At 44.1% G+C, this 17,438-nt stretch overlaps 1 protein-coding gene across 1 annotated transcript in view; it reads left to right on the top strand.

The window, feature by feature from the left end:
• The window catches only part of LOC121581828 (tyrosine-protein kinase receptor Tie-2-like), a 68,556-nt gene that overhangs the window by 15,149 nt on the left and 35,969 nt on the right, over positions 1 to 17,438 (top strand). Inside the window, exons 2-7 of the mRNA XM_041897190.2 lie at positions 3,665 to 3,805; positions 4,093 to 4,272; positions 4,707 to 4,817; positions 9,729 to 9,881; positions 10,853 to 10,984; positions 16,900 to 17,037. Coding sequence (XP_041753124.2) covers positions 3,665 to 3,805; positions 4,093 to 4,272; positions 4,707 to 4,817; positions 9,729 to 9,881; positions 10,853 to 10,984; positions 16,900 to 17,037 — 855 coding nt within the window. The remainder of the gene's footprint in view (positions 1 to 3,664; positions 3,806 to 4,092; positions 4,273 to 4,706; positions 4,818 to 9,728; positions 9,882 to 10,852; positions 10,985 to 16,899; positions 17,038 to 17,438) is intronic.

Here is a 17,438-nt window from a genome sequence, read left to right as displayed (position 1 = left end):
TCTTCCTGTCTATCTACTAGTATCTTCCTGTCTACCTACTAGTATCTTCCTGTATACCTACTAGTATCTTCCTGTCTACCTACTAGTATCTTCCTGTCTACCTACTAGTATCTTCCTGTCTACCTACTAGTATCTTCCTGTCTACCTACTAGTATCTTCCTGCCTACCTACTAGTATCTTCCTGTCTACCTACTAGTATCTTCCTGTCTACCTATTAGTATCTTCCTGTCTATCTACTAGTATCTTCCTGTCTACCTACTAGTATCTTCCTGTCTACCTACTAGTATCTTCCTGTCTACCTACTAGTATCTTCCTGTATACCTACTAGTATCTTCCTGTATACCTACTAGTATCTTCCTGTATACCTACTAGTATCTTCCTGTCTACCTACTAGTATCTTCCTGTCTATCTACTAGTATCTTCCTGTCTACCTACTAGTATCTTCCTGTCTATCTACTAGTATCTTCCTGTCTACCTACTAGTATCTTCCTCTCTACCTACTAGTATCTTCCTGTCTACCTACTAGTATCTTCCTGTCTACCTACTAGGATCTTCCTGTCTACCTACTAGTATCTTCCTGTCTATCTACTAGTATCTTTCTGTCTACCTACTAGGATCTTCCTGTCTACCTACTAGTATCTTCCTGTCTACCTACTAGGATCTTCCTGTCTACCTACTAGTATCTTCCAGTCTATCTACTAGTATCTTCCTGTCTACCTACTAGTATCTTCCTGTCTACCTACTAGTATCTTCCTGTCTACCTACTAGTATCTTCCTGTCTACCTACTAGTATCTTCCTGTCTACCTACTAGTATCTTCCTGTCTACCTACTAGTATCTTCCTGTCTACCTACTAGTATCTTCCTGTCTATCTACTAGTATCTTCCTGTATACCTACTAGTATCTTCCTGTATACCTACTAGTATCTTCCTGTCTACCTACTAGTATCTTCCTGTCTATCTACTAGTATCTTCCTGTCTACCTACTAGTATCTTCCTGTCTACCTACTAGTATCTTCCTGTCTACCTACTAGTATCTTCCTGTCTACCTACTAGTATCTTCCTGTCTGCCTACTAATATCTTCCTGTCTACCTACTAGTATCTTCCTGTATACCTTCTAGTATCTTCCTGTATATCTACTACATGTATAAGTTCTTATTTGCGTACTAGACAGTAGATTCTGTGTTGATTCATGAGAATTGGCTTCTCTTTCTGTCTGAATCAGATCCATTACACTGCACTGTTCCATTGGTTGTCAGATCAATTCGCCCAGCCATAACATGTGTACAACAACCATAAAGTGTATCGGCATGGTCCCAGATCTGTTTATGCTGTCTCGGATTATACCATAAAGTAAAACGCCTGGTCCCAGATCTGTTTATGCTGTCTAGCCAGCTCCTCTGGTCATTACCTAGCCTGGACCCAGATCTGTTTAATCAGACACGGTCTTTGTAAATGTTACATGATTCTCTGCCTGTGGATTAATAACACACATACACTAGCATCAAATCAAATGTATTTATAAAGCCCTTTTTTACATCAGCAGATGTCACAAAGTGCTTATACAGAAACTCCCTAGAAAGGCAGGAACCTAGGAAGAAACCTAGAGAGGAACAAGGCTCTGAGGGGTGGCCAGTCCACATCTGGCTATGCCAGGTGGTGATACCATGTGTTGCACTGATACCAACGTCCTCAATATCATGTAGATACTTTATGTATATAATGTCTCAAAATTACAATTAATGTGATATCTGATAATACCCTTACTGCTGTAAATAAGCATCTGGAATTTATTTCCAGTTTGTCTTTTGTGTCCAATATCTAATACTTATCTGTTCAAATTCTAATACTTACAGTACCAGTCAAAAGTTTGGACACACCTACTCATTACAGGGTTTTTCTTTATTTTTTACTATTTTCTACTGTGTAGAATAATAGTGAAGAAATCAAAACTATGAAATAACACATATGGAATCATGTAGTAACCAAAAAAGTGTTAAACAAATCAAAATATATTTTATATTTGAGATTCTTAAAATAGCCACCCTTTTGCCTTGATGACAGCTTTGCACACTCTTGGCGTTCTCTCAACCAGCATCACCTGGAATGCTTTTCCAACAGTCTTGACGGAGTTCCCACATATGCTGAGCACTTGTTGGCAGCTTTTCCTTCACTCTGCAGTCCGACTCATCCCAAACCATGTCATTTGGGTTGAGGTCGGGGGATCTGTCGTAGCCGCCTGCGACCGGGAGACCCATGGGGCGGCGCACAATTGGCCCAGGGTAGGGGAGGGAATGGCTGGCAGGGATGTAGCTCAGTTTGTAGAGCATGGCGTTTGCAACGCCAGGGTTGTGGGTTCGATTCCCAAGGGGGGTATGAAAAAAAAAAAAATAATGAAAAAAAAAAATTATGTATGCACTCACTAACTGTAAGTAGCTCTGGATAAGAGCGTCTGCTAAATGACTAAAATGTAAATGTAAAATGTAATTGTGGAGGCCAGGTCATCTGATGCAGCACTCCATCACTCTCCTTCTTGGTCAAATAGCCCTCACACAGCCTGGAGGTGTGTTGAGTCATTGTCCTGTTTGAAAAACAAATGATAGTCCCACTAAGCCCAAACCAGATGGGATGGCATATCGCTGCAGAATGCTGTGGTAGCCATGCTGATTAAGTAAAAAAAAAAAGCACCCCCACACCATAACACCTCCTCCTCCATGCTTTACGGTGGGAACTACACATGCGGAGATCATCCGTTCACCCACACCACGTCTCACAAAGACACGGCGGTTGGAACCAAAAATCTCCAATTTGGACTCCAGACCAAAGGACACATTTCCACCGGTCTAATGTCCATTGCTCGTGTTTCTTGGCCCAAGCAAGTCTCTTCTTCTTATTGGTGTCCTTTAGTAGTGGTTTCTTTGCAGCAATTTAACCATGAAGGCTTGATTCACACAGTCTCCTCTGAACAGTTAATGTTGAGATGTGTCTGTTACTTGAACTCTGTGAAGCATTTATTTGGGCTGCAATCTGAGGTGCAGTTAACTCTAATGAACTTATCCTCTGCAGCAGAGGTAACTCTGGGTCTTCCTTTCCTGTGGCGGTCCTCATTAGAGCCAGTTTCATCATAGCACTTGATGGTTTTTGCGACTGCACTTGAAGAAACTTCCAAAGTTCTTGAAATGTTCCGTATTGACTGACCTTCATGTCTTAAAGTAATGATGGACTGTTGTTTCTCTTTGCTTATTTGAGCTGTTCTTGCCATAAAATGGACTTGGTCTTTTCCCAAATAGGGCTATCTTCTGTATACCCCCCCCTACCTTGTCACAACACAACTGATTGGCTCAAACACATTAAGAAGGAAAGAAATTCCACAAATTAACTTTTAAGAAGGCACACGTATCTGTTCAATATCTAATACTTATCTGTCCCCCCGTCCCCCCCCCCCTTCCCCCCTTGCATTGTGTGTGTGTTTGTTTGTGTATACTTGTCTGCCTGTCTGGCTGTCTGCCTGTCTGTCTGTCTGTCTGTCTGGCTGTCTGGCTGTCTGCCTGTCTGTCTGTCTGTCTGCCTGTCTGTCTGTCTGTCTGTCTGTCTGTCTGTCTGTCTGCCTGCCTGCCTGCATGCCTGTCTGTCTGTCTGTCTGTCTGTCTGCCTGTCTTTCCTAGGTGATGCCCTAGACATAGCAGACCTGACCTTGGTGAACCCTGACCCCATGGTGACATCATCAGACTCCTCCCTCCACTGTGTCAGTAGTGACTGGACCTCCCGGCAGGACAGTGATACCTCCAGCTTCAGCAGTACCCTGGGTATGGGATGGGACTTTCACACAAGATTAACACATTACGTTTGCAATTCTAACACATTCCATGGCATGTGAAATGTCTTGAAAACCTGTTTCCAATACATTTTAATTTATTTAGGAATTAAGAAATGCGCTACAAACTAGCTTTTCAGGTAAACTTGTGAAAGCAAACAGCAAAGACAAGGTAGAATGCATTTTTAACATGTTATAATTAATTTTGCGTTACAATAAAGTCATTATTGCGTAATACTTGTATTTCCAACTGGTTTTTAACATGTACATTTCCGTTAGGTATGGGCCGTGACTTCCCCCTGACCCACCCCCAGAGCCTGCCTGTCAGCCCCGATACAGCCTACCACCATGCCTCCAAGATGGAGTGGAAGACTCGCAGTGATGTCTTTGGGGAGTTCTACTGCAGGGCAAAAAAGAGTGATACAAATCAGATATACACATATAAGATGCTAAATGAAGGTAATAACGCATTGGTATTGTGTTCTAACCTGTACAGGTCTGTTTGATTGTTTCGAGGCTTTCCTATCTTTGTGGTGAATGGCTATGAGGCCACACAGGGTGCACACTGATTTCATTGCAAGATGTTCCTAAATGAAACACTTAACAACCGATTGATAATGAGGATACATACTATTACATACTATTCTGACTCCCTATTGAAACACTAACCCACCACTGAGAGTCAAGTTGTCTACCCACCACTGAGAGTCAAGTTGTCTACCCACCACTGAGAGTCAAGTTATCTACCCACCACTGAGAGTCAAGTTATCTACCCACCACTGAGAGTAAAGTTGTCTACCCACCACTGAGAGTCAAGTTGTCTACCCACCACTGAGAGTCAAGTTATCTACCCACCACTGAGTGTAAAGTTGTGTTTGTGTTTGCCTCCCCAGCTGTGTTTCTACCAAAGTCCCTAACCATCACAGTCAGTATAGGAGAAGATGTCAACATCTGTTTCACTCGCAGGAAAGTATTCGCAGAGGACGCAGTCATCTATAAGAATGGTAAACCTTACAGTATGTAAATAGCTATATCGTTATTTTGCTTGTTTGTTTGTTTGTATAAAAGTGTATTTTATTTTTCTTTTGTTTGTATTGTCATGGTTGCTGATATCTCTCTGTGACGTGATCCTCCAATATACACTAACCGGACATTTTATTAGGTACACCCATCTAGTACTGGGTCAAGGCCCCCTTTGCCCCCTTTGTCTCCAGAACCGCCTGAATTCTTCGGGGAATGGATTCTACAAGGCGTCAGAAACGTTCCACAGGGATGTTGGTCCATGCTGACGCCATGGCGTCACGCAGTTGCTGCAGATTGGACGGCGGTACATTCATGCTGCGAACAGCCCGTTCCATCTCATCCCAAAGATACTCTATTGGGTTTGGTCAGCGACAATGTTCAGATACGCTGTGGCGTCAATCGTTGCTCAATTGATATCAAGGGACCTAACGTGTGCCAGGAAAACATTCCCTACACCATTACACCACCGCCACCAGCCTGTACCGTTGACACCAGGCAGGATGGCGCCATGGACTCGTGCTGCTTACACCAAATCATGACTCTGCCATCAGCATGACGCAACAGGAACTGGGATTCATCGGACCAGGCAATGTTTTTCCACTCCTCAGTTGTCCAGTGTCGGTGATGGCGTGCCCACTGGAGCCGCTTCTTCTTGTTTTTAGCTAATGGGAGTGGAACCCGGTGTGGTCGTCTGCTGCAATAGCCCGTCCGTGACAAGGACCAGCGAGTTGTGCGTTCCCGAGATGCCGTTCTGCACACCACTGTTGTACTGCGCCGTTATTTGTATGTTTGTGGCTCGCCTGTTAGCTTGCATGATTCTTGCCATTCTCCTTGGACCTCTCATCAATGAGCTGTTTTCGCCCACAGGACTGCAGCTGACTGGATGTTTTTGGTATGTCGCAGCACCATTCTCGGTAAACCCTAAACCATGGATCGTGAACTAGATTCAGCCGCGGGACGATTTTTTTCTTGAGCAGATGGTCGGGGGACCGGAACATAATTACAAATAATTTGTAGACTGCAAATTGACTGCAAGAAGACCAAACAGATGTAATATTTGACTAAAACATAATCATTTCAAACCTTGCTTACACATCTCTCTATTACGCGTGGGAATACTTGGAGCTGATTTCCTGCTGTTTTCACAGTCTTTTATGTCCAACAATGAAAATGATAAATTATAAAAACATTTACAGTACCAGTCAAAAGTTTGGACACACCTCCTCATTCAAGGGTTTTTCTTTATTTTTACAATTTTCTACATTGTAGAGTATTAGTGAAGACATCAAAACTATGAAATAACACATATGGAATCATGTAGTAACCAAAAAAGTGTTAAACAAATCAAAATATATTTTAGATTTTAGATTCTTCAAAGTAGCCACCCTTTGCCTTGATGACAGATTTGCAAATTGTCCGGGTAGCCATTTGATTAGCTGTTCAGGAGTCTTATGGCTTGGGGGTAGAAGCTGTTAAGAAGCCTTTTGGACCTAGACTTGACGCTCCAGTACCGCTTGCTGTGCAGTAGCAGAGAGAACAGTCTATGACTTGGGTGACTGGAGTCTTTGACCATTTTTAGGGCCTTCCTCTGACACCACCTGGTATAGAGGTCCTGGATGGCAGGAAGCTTTGCCCCAGTGATGTACTGGGCCGTATGCACTACCCTCTGTAGTGCCTTGCGGTCAGAGGCTGAGCAGTTGCCATACCAGGCGGTGATGCAACTAGACAGGATGCTCTGGATGGTGCAGCTGTAGAACTTTTTGAGGATCTGAGGACCATGCCAAATATTTTCAGTCTCCTGAGGGGGAATAGGCTTTGTCGTGCCCTCTTCACGACTGTCTTGGTGTGTTTGGACCATGATAGGTTGTTGGTGATGTGGACACCAAGGAACTTGTGCAATATAGACTTGGTCTTTTACCAAATAGGGCTATCTTCTGTATATCAACCCTACCTTGTCACAACACAACTGATTGGCTCAAACGCATTAAGAAGGAAAGAAATTCCACAAATTAACTTTTAACAAGGCACACCTGTTAATTGAAATCCATTCCAGGTGACTACCTCATGAAGCTGGTTGAGAGAATGCCAAGAGTGTGCAAAGCTGTCATCAAGGCAAAGGGTGGCTACTATAATAATAATTTCAAATATAAAATATATTTTGATTTCTTTAGCACTTTTTTGGTTACTACATGATTCAGTATGTGTTATTTCATAGTTTTGATGTCTTCACTATTATTCTACAATGTCGAAAAATTTTAAAAATTAAGAAAAACCCTGGAATGAGTAGGTCTGTCCAAACCTTTGACTGGTACTGTATATATCTTTACATTTTTTTGCTCTAAAAACTTGGGAGGCCAAATAAGGCTAGCAGGCCGCCAGTTGGGGTGAAAAGCCCAGGAGGGCGGCCGTTTCTGAGATTCTGGATCCGGCGCAACTGGCACCGATGATCACACCACACTCAAAGCCGCTTAGGTCACTCGTTTTGCCCGTTCTAACGTTCAATCGAACAGTGACTGAATGCCTCGATGTCTGTCTGCCTGCTTTAAATATAGCAAACCACGTCCACGTGACTCAAGGTCTGCAGGAGCGATCCATTTTCGTGAACGGCGTGGTGTACATAATAAACTAGCCACGTGTATTGTATATTGTTTTCTGATAGGTTTTATTTTTATTTTTTTATGCCCATATTGTGTACATGCTATTCTTAACCTGACTACACCACATTGGAAGGCCCAAAAAATGGTCAAAGGCTCCAGTCACCCAAGTCAGAGACTGTTCTCTCTGCTACCGCACGGCAAGCGGTACCGAAGCGCCAAGTCTAGGTCCAAAAGGCTCCTTAACAGCTTCTACCCCCAAGCCATAAGACTGCTGAACAATTAATCAAATGGCCACCCGGACTACTTACATTGACCCCCGCACATTGACTCTGTACCGGTACCCCCTGTATATAGCCTCCCTACTGTTATTTCCCATTGACTCTGTACCGGTACCCCCTGTATATAGCCTCTCTACTGTTATTTCACATTGACTCTGTACCAGTACCCCCTGTATATAGCCTCCCTACTGTTATTTCACATTGACTCTGTACCGGTACCCCCTGTATATAGCCTCCCTACTGTTATTACACATTGACTCTGTACCGGTACCCCCTGTATATAGCCTCTCTACTGTTATTTCACATTGACTCTGTACCAGTACCCCCTGTATATAGCCTCCCTACTGTTATTTCCCATTGACTCTGTACCGGTACCCCCTGTATATAGCCTCCCTACTGTTATTACACATTGACTCTGTACCGGTACCCCCTGTATATAGCATCCCTACTGTTATTACACATTGACTCTGTACCGGTACCCCCTGTATATAGCCTCCCTACTGTTATTACACATTGACTCAGTACCGGTACCCCCTGTATATAGCCTTATTATTGTTATTTTAGTGTGTTACTTTTATTTTACTTTATTTTATTTAGTAAATATTTTCTTAACTCTTTCATGAACTGCATTGCTGGTTAAGGGCTTGTAAGTAAGTATTTCACTGTAAGGTCTACACCTGTTGGGCTTGGACGTACCAAATGTCTCAGTGTAGAAGTACTGATATAGGATCAGGTCTCCGTGTAATCTTATACGTTGTGATCTAAAATTCTAAACTGATCCGTGATCAGCACTCCTATTCTGAGAGAGGCTTGATGCATATGGCCCCCCTGGTCAACAATATTTAGCCCCTCATGTTAACACTGATCTTCAGCATGTAGTTATTTATCTACCTTAAGCTGACTGACTGTAAGTCACTCTGGATAAGAGTGTCTGCTGAGGGATGGATCGAAATTTACAGAATGGTGGAAAATGGGGGGGAGGGTCATGCTTTTAACATTCCAGTCCAGGGGAGGGTTTAGTATTTTTTTTTATAAATCTAGTCCAGGGGAGGGGAGGGTCATGTAATGTGTAATTGATGAAATTTCTATATTTCTCAGTGTTTTATGATTTGTTGCTTTTTAGGCTATATATCAATGTCTGGCAGATGCTGCCCCTCATCTCTGATTCTCCGCTGGGGGCACACAATAGGCTGTAGGCTACGAAGTGCATGCTGGGAGAAGCACAGAGCAAAGTTATATTTCTAAGATAGCTGCTGGGATGGTGTAAATAAAACTACCCTGACCCCCGGCCTGCTCTGCTCTCGCTGATCAAAACCTTTTGCCTAACTAACACTGTGCTGTGTAGGCCTACAGTGACAGTTCAGGAGGAGAGTCGAAGGCTTCTTTCAATTATTATTTTTTGATTAGGCCTAGTCCCCAAAATAGCCTACTGTAGGCCTATCTCTCTGTCCATTCTTAGCCTGTCATTTCGGTCATTTGTGTGGAATTAAAAAGATTCTACTAATATGTAAAATGACATAGAATTGCATGAAATGTTTATAAAAGGCAATTTTTTCTCTGACCTGCAAATAAGATAATAGATTAATGCAATGCTTTTACTATAAAGGAGATATTTCCACCCGTACTGTTGTCCACGGTGGTCTGCGAACCCACAACCTTCTGGCCCGCAGCCCTGTGCGCTGTCAACATCGTTGCGTTGCCGTTTAATGATTACAGGAGGAAGAACCGTTTCTCAAAAATGCACATCTAGGCGTCGGGTCTGTCCAGGAAGTGAAACGGTAGACATGTTCTCTGCTATCCACCTTGTTGTAATAATTATTTTGGGTACAGGGGAGGGTCACTTGTTTCGTTTTTTTCAAGTGTTCAGGGAGGGTTAAGGTCCAATATGTTTTGCTGAAGGGATCCGTTTTCATTTCCGAGAGGTCCGGTTTGCTCCATGTAACTCTTATTATAAATAACGTTCACTCACCATGTAACCAAAGTGTGAATGTAATGTGAAACCTCTTGTCTCTCTCAGGCTCCTTCATTCACTCAGTACCTAAGAATGAGATCCCAGACATCCTGGTGTACACCGTCCAGGGAGTGGCGTCTTCAGACGCAGGACTCTACACAGCAAGGTCCATCGCTGGAGCCAAGTCCACGTCAGCCATCACCAGGCTCATCGTCAGAAGTTAGTACTTTTACACAATACTACCCAATACCACCAAATACTACTGTAATACTACCCAATAACACCAAATACTACTGTAATACTACCCAATACCACCAAATACTACTGTAATACTACCCAATACCACCAAATACTACTGTAATACTACCCAATACCACCAAATACTACTGTAATGCTACGCAATACCACCAAATACTACTGTAATACTACCCAATACCACCAAATACTACTGTAATACTACCCAATACCACCAAATACTACTGTAATACTACCCAATACCACCAAATACTACTGTAATACTACCCAATACCACCAAATACTACTGCAATACTACCCAATACCACCAAATACTACTGTAATGCTACCCAATACCACCAAATACTACTGCAATACTACCCAATACCACCAAATACTACTGTAATGCTACCCAATACCACCAAATACTACTGCAATACTACCCAATACCACCAAATACTACTGCAATACTACCCAATACCACCAAATACTACTGCAATACTACCCAATACCACCAAATACTACTGTAATGCTACCCAATACTACCCATTACTACACCCTACTACAGCAGTACAACCCAATACCCTATAATACCCAATACTACAGAATACTACCCAATACTACGGCCTACTACAGCAGTACAACCCAATACCCTATAATACCCAATACTACAGAATACTACCCAATACTACTGCAGTTCTACATCTACACAATACTATTGTAGTACTACACAATGTTCCTTATTCTACCAAAACAACCAAGTTTTTTGCTTTCGTCAGTTTTGTGTGAAACTTGTATCTGTTAGCTACACTGGAAATTCAATTGACCATTTAGAATTGACTCAAGCCAACTAAATGTAGTGTATCCATTGCAGCCCCAACACATTTCGGTCCAGGATTATTTTCCCTCAGCCCAGAGAATTCCTTTCTAACAAGTGCTCTATGTTTCAATCCCAGAATGCAAGGCTGGCCTGTGGGGTCCTAGCTGTCAACATAGCTGTCCTCGGTGCTCTAACGGAGGGGTCTGTCATGACGAGACGGGAGAATGCATCTGTCCACCCGGCTTCAAGGGGCACACCTGTGAAACTGGTAAAAAGCCAATGAATGCTGACTATAAATGTCTTTGTAAAAAAACACATAATCTAATAGCCTGGTAGGCCTTCATCTCATATCTAATAGCCTGGTAGGCCTACATCTCATATCTAATAGACTGGTAGGCCTACATCTCATATCTAATAGCCTGGTAGGACTACATCTCATATCTAATAGACTGGTAGGCCTACATCTCATATCTAATAGCCTGGTAGGACTACATCTCATATCTAATAGACTGGTAGGCCTACATCTCATATCTAATAGACTGGTAGGACTACATCTCATATCTAATAGCCTGGTAGGCCTACATCTCATATCTAATATCCTGGTAGGCCTTCATCTCATATCTAATAGACTGGTAGGCCTTCATCTCATATCTAATATCCTGGTAGGCCTTCATCTCATATCTAATAGACTGGTAGGCCTTCATCTCATATCTAATAGACTGGTAGGCCTTCATCTCATATCTAATAGCCTGGTAGGCCTTCATCTCATATCTAATAGACTGGTAGGCCTACATCTCATATCTAATAGACTGGTAGGCCTTCATCTCATATCTAATAGACTGGTAGGCCTTCATCTCATATCTAATAGACTGGTAGGCCTTCATCTCATATCTAATAGCCTGGTAGGCCTTCATCTCATATCTAATAGACTGGTAGGCCTTCATCTCATATCTAATATCCTGGTAGGCCTTCATCTCATATCTAATAGACTGGTAGGCCTTCATCTCAGAACTAATAGACTGGTAGGCCTTCATCTCATATCTAATATCCTGGTAGGCCTACATCTCATATCTAATAGACTGGTAGATGAAGGGGAGGAGACATGTTAAAGAAGGATGTTTAAGCCTTGAGACAATAGAGACATGGATTGTGTGCCATTCAGAGGAAGAATGGGCAAGACAAAACATTCAAGTGCCTTTGAACGGGGTATGGTAGTAGTTGCCAGGCGTACCGGTTTGTGTCAAGAACTGCAACACTGCTGGGTTTTACACACTCAACAGTTTCGAGTGTGTTTCAAGAATGGTCCACCACCCAAAGGACATCCAGACAACTTGACTGTGGGAAGCATTGGAGGCAAAATGGGCTAGCATCCCTGTGGAACGCTTTCGACACCTTGTAGATTCCATGCCCCGACAAATTGAGGCTGTTCTGAGGGCACAGGGGGGGGGGTGGCAACTCTATTAGGAAGGTGTTCTTAATGTTTTGTACATTCTTATTTAACTTATATAAATTATATATATATTTATCATTATAGGCTTTTCTTTTCAATGTTAGAATTGTTTAATTGAAAACCTTTATTGCCCCGAAGGGAATGTGTTTTTAGATTATAGAATTATAGAATGTAGTCGAGTTATAGTGGAATGTGTTTTATTGTCTACTAAATGTGTTCTGGCTGATTATACTGCTGGGGTGTAATGCTGTAGTCTGCTACTAAATGTGTTCTGGCTGATTATACTGCTGGGGTTTAATGCTGTAGTCTGCTACTAAATGTGTTCTGGCTGATTATACTGCTGGGGTTTAATGCTGTAGTCTGCTACTAAATGTGTTCTGGCTGATTATACTGCTGGGGTTTAATGCTGTAGTCTGCTACTAAATGTGTTCTGGCTGATTATACTGCTGGGGTTTAATGCTGTAGTCTGCTACTAAATGTGTTCTGGCTGATTATACTGCTGGGGTTTAATGCTGTAGTCTGCTACTAAATGTGTTCTGGCTGATTATACTGCTGGGGTTTAATGCTGTAGTCTGCTACTAAATGTGTTCTGGCTGATTATACTGCTGGGGTTTAATGCTGTAGTCTGCTACTAAATGTGTTCTGGCTGATTATACTGCTGGGGTTTAATGCTGTAGTCTGCTACTAAATGTGTTCTGGCTGATTATACTGCTGGGGTTTAATGCTGTAGTCTGCTACTAAATGTGTTCTGGCTGATTATACTGCTGGGGTTTAATGCTGTAGTCTGCTACTAAATGTGTTCTGGCTGATTATACTGCTGGGGTTTAATGCTGTAGTCTGCTACTAAATGTGTTCTGGCTGATTATACTGCTGGGGTTTAATGCTGTAGTCTGCTACTAAATGTGTTCTGGCTGATTATACTGCTGGGGTTTAATGCTGTAGTCTGCTACTAAATGTGTTCTGGCTGATTATACTGCTGGGGTTTAATGCTGTAGTCTGCTACTAAATGTGTTCTGGCTGATTATACTGCTGGGGTTTAATGCTGTAGTCTGCTACTAAATGTGTTCTGGCTGATTATACTGCTGGGGTTTAATGCTGTAGTCTGCTACTAAATGTGTTCTGGCTGATTATACTGCTGGGGTTTAATGCTGTAGTCTGCTACTAAATGTGTTCTGGCTGATTATACTGCTGGGGTTTAATGCTGTAGTCTGCTACTAAATGTGTTCTGGCTGATTATACTGCTGGGGTTTAATGCTGTAGTCTGCTACTAAATGTGTTCTGGCTGATTATACTGCTGGGGTTTAATGCTGTAGTCTGCTACTAAATGTGTTCTGGCTGATTATACTGCTGGGGTTTAATGCTGTAGTCTGCTACTAAATGTGTTCTGGCTGATTATACTGCTGGGGTTTAATGCCGTAGTCTGCTACTAAATGTGTTCTGGCTGATTATACTGCTGGGGTTTAATGCTGTAGTCTGCTACTAAATGTGTTCTGGCTGATTATACTGCTGGGGTTTAATGCTGTAGTCTGCTACTAAATGTGTTCTGGCTGATTATACTGCTGGGGTTTAATGCTGTAGTCTGCTACTAAATGTGTTCTGGCTGATTATACTGCTGGGGTTTAATGCTGTAGTCTGCTACTAAATGTGTTCTGGCTGATTATACTGCTGGGGTTTAATGCTGTAGTCTGCTACTAAATGTGTTCTGGCTGATTATACTGCTGGGGTTTAATGCTGTAGTCTGCTACTAAATGTGTTCTGGCTGATTATACTGCTGGGGTTTAATGCTGTAGTCTGCTACTAAATGTGTTCTGGCTGATTATACTGCTGGGGTTTAATGCTGTAGTCTGCTACTAAATGTGTTCTGGCTGATTATACTGCTGGGGTTTAATGCTGTAGTCTGCTACTAAATGTGTTCTGGCTGATTATACTGCTGGGGTTTAATGCTGTAGTCTGCTACTAAATGTGTTCTGGCTGATTATACTGCTGGGGTTTAATGCTGTAGTCTGCTACTAAATGTGTTCTGGCTGATTATACTGCTGGGGTTTAATGCTGTAGTCTGCTACTAAATGTGTTCTGGCTGATTATACTGCTGGGGTTTAATGCTGTAGTCTGCTACTAAATGTGTTCTGGCTGATTATACTGCTGGGGTTTAATGCTGTAGTCTGCTACTAAATGTGTTCTGGCTGATTATACTGCTGGGGTTTAATGCTGTAGTCTGCTACTAAATGTGTTCTGGCTGATTATACTGCTGGGGTTTAATGCTGTAGTCTGCTACTAAATGTGTTCTGGCTGATTATACTGCTGGGGTTTAATGCTGTAGTCTGCTACTAAATGTGTTCTGGCTGATTATACTGCTGGGGTTTAATGCTGTAGTCTGCTACTAAATGTGTTCTGGCTGATTATACTGCTGGGGTTTAATGCTGTAGTCTGCTACTAAATGTGTTCTGGCTGATTATACTGCTGGGGTTTAATGCTGTAGTCTGCTACTAAATGTGTTCTGGCTGATTATACTGCTGGGGTTTAATGCTGTAGTCTGCTACTAAATGTGTTCTGGCTGATTATACTGCTGGGGTTTAATGCTGTAGTCTGCTACTAAATGTGTTCTGGCTGATTATACTGCTGGGGTTTAATGCTGTAGTCTGCTACTAAATGTGTTCTGGCTGATTATACTGCTGGGGTTTAATGCTGTAGTCTGCTACTAAATGTGTTCTGGCTGATTATACTGCTGGGGTTTAATGCTGTAGTCTGCTACTAAATGTGTTCTGGCTGATTATACTGCTGGGGTTTAATGCTGTAGTCTGCTACTAAATGTGTTCTGGCTGATTATACTGCTGGGGTTTAATGCTGTAGTCTGCTACTAAATGTGTTCTGGCTGATTATACTGCTGGGGTTTAATGCTGTAGTCTGCTACTAAATGTGTTCTGGCTGATTATACTGCTGGGGTTTAATGCTGCAGTCTGCTATCTGGCTCTTTGGAATGTTTCCTAATCACCATGGAATGTTGGTAGGGGACTTTAGAATTCTGGAATGCTCTGTAATTGCACACTCATTTGCTTTACTACGCTGTGTGGCGAGGGCAGTGTGTGGCGAGGGCAGTGTGTGGCGAGGGCAGTGTGTGGTGAGGGCAGTGTGTGGCGAGGGCAGTGTGTGGCGAGGGCAGTGTGTGGCGAGGGCAGTGTGTGGCGAGGGCAGTGTGTGGCGAGGGCAGTGTGTGGCGAGGGCAGTGTGTGGAGAGGGCAGTGTGTGGCGAGGGCAGTGTGTGGCGAGGGCAGTGTGTGGCGAGGGCAGTGTGTGGCGAGGGCAGTGTGTGGCGAGGGCAGTGTGTGGAGAGGGCAGTGTGTGGCGAGGGCAGTGTGTGGCGAGGGCAGTGTGTGGCGAGGGCAGTGTGTGGCGAGGGCAGTGTGTGGAGAGGGCAGTGTGGAGAGGGCAGTGTGTGGCGAGGGCAGTGTGTGGCGAGGGCAGTGTGTGGCGAGGGCAGTGTGTGTGGCGAGGGCAGTGTGTGGAGAGGGCAGTGTGTGTGGCGAGGGCAGTGTTTGGCGAGGGCAGTGTGTGTGGCGAGGGCAGTGTGTGGCGAGGGCAGTGTGTGGCGAGGGCAGTGTGTGGCGAGGGCAGTGTGTGGCGAGGGCAGTGTGTGTGGCGAGGGCAGTGTGTGGCGAGGGCAGTGTGTGGCGAGGGCAGTGTGTGGCGAGGGCAGTGTGTGGCGAGGGCAGTGTGTGGCGAGGGCAGTGTGTGTGGCGAGGGCAGTGTGTGGCGAGGGCAGTGTGTGTGGCGAGGGCAGTGTGTGGCGAGGGCAGTGTGTGGAGAGGGCAGTGTGTGGAGAGGGCAGTGTGTGGAGAGGGCAGTGTGTGGAGAGGGCAGTGTGTGGTGAGGGCAGTGTGTGGCGAGGGCAGTGTGTGGAGAGGGCAGTGTGTGGCGAGGGCAGTGTGTGGCGAGGGCAGTGTGTGGCGAGGGCAGTGTGTGGAGAGGGCAGTGTGTGGCGAGGGCAGTGTGTGGCGAGGGCAGTGTGTGGAGAGGGCAGTGTGTGGAGAGGGCAGTGTGTGGAGAGGGCAGTGTGTGGCGAGGGCAGTGTGTGGAGAGGGCAGTGTGTGGAGAGGGCGGTGTGGAGAGGGCAGTGTGTGGTGAGGGCAGTGTGTGGCGAGGGCAGTGTGTGGCGAGGGCAGTGTGTGGAGAGGGCAGTGTGTGGTGAGGGCAGTGTGTGGAGAGGGCAGTGTGTGGCGAGGGCAGTGTGTGTGGCGAGGGCAGTGTGTGGAGAGGGCAGTGTGTGTGGCGAGGGCAGTGTGTGGAGAGGGCAGTGTGTGGAGAGGGCAGTGTGTGGAGAGGGCAGTGTGTGGAGAGGGCAGTGTGTGGAGAGGGCAGTGTGTGGAGAGGGCAGTGTGTGGAGAGGGCAGTGTGTGGAGAGGGCAGTGTGTGGAGAGGGCAGTGTGTGGCGAGGGCAGTGTGTGGCGAGGGCAGTGTGTGGCGAGGGCAGTGTGTGGCGAGGGCAGTGTGTGGCGAGGGCAGTGTGTGGTAATCAAATGACTGCGTCCCAAATGGAACCCTGTTCACTACTTTTGATCAGTATATATCACTAGATTTGATATAGTGCACTACTTTCGACCAGGGCCCATAGTAGTACATGCATTATATAGGGAATAGGGTTCCGTTTTGGAAGCACCCGTGGTAGTCAAAGACCAATGTTTTCCAGTGTGTGGCGAGGACAGTGTGCTGTAATAAAATACTGATTTATTTTCCAGTGTGTGGCGAGGGTAAGTTTGGGAGGACGTGTAAGGAGTGGTGTAGAGACGGATACTGCAGGTCCATGGTGTTCTGTCAGAGAGATCCATACGGCTGCTCCTGTGGTGCCGGCTGGAAAGGATTCAACTGTAGTGAAGGTGAAGGGGGGGGGGGAGGCTATTCTCTGTACTGATATACACTGATATGTTCATGAAGTTCTATGAAAATGGACAATACAGTTAGCCTGGTGGTCCCAGATCTGTTTTTGCTGAGTTGACAAGACAGTCGACAGAATTATTATATTGTATTGCATCATATCGTATTGGATCGCATCGTATTGTATCATATTGTATCTTATTGTATCATATCATATGGTATGGTATTGAATTGTATTGTATTGTATCATATTGTATTGTATCGTATTGTATCTTATTGTATCATACCATATGGTATGATATTGAATTGTATTGTATTGTATCATATTGTATTGTATCGTATTGTATATTATTGTATCATATCATATGGTATGGTATTGAATTGTATTGTATTGTATCATATT

The sequence above is a fragment of the Coregonus clupeaformis genome, chromosome 15 (genome assembly GCF_020615455.1).
Source record: "Coregonus clupeaformis isolate EN_2021a chromosome 15, ASM2061545v1, whole genome shotgun sequence".
Lineage (NCBI taxonomy): Eukaryota > Metazoa > Chordata > Actinopteri > Salmoniformes > Salmonidae > Coregonus > Coregonus clupeaformis.
This window is presented reverse-complemented; position numbering and strand designations above follow the sequence as displayed.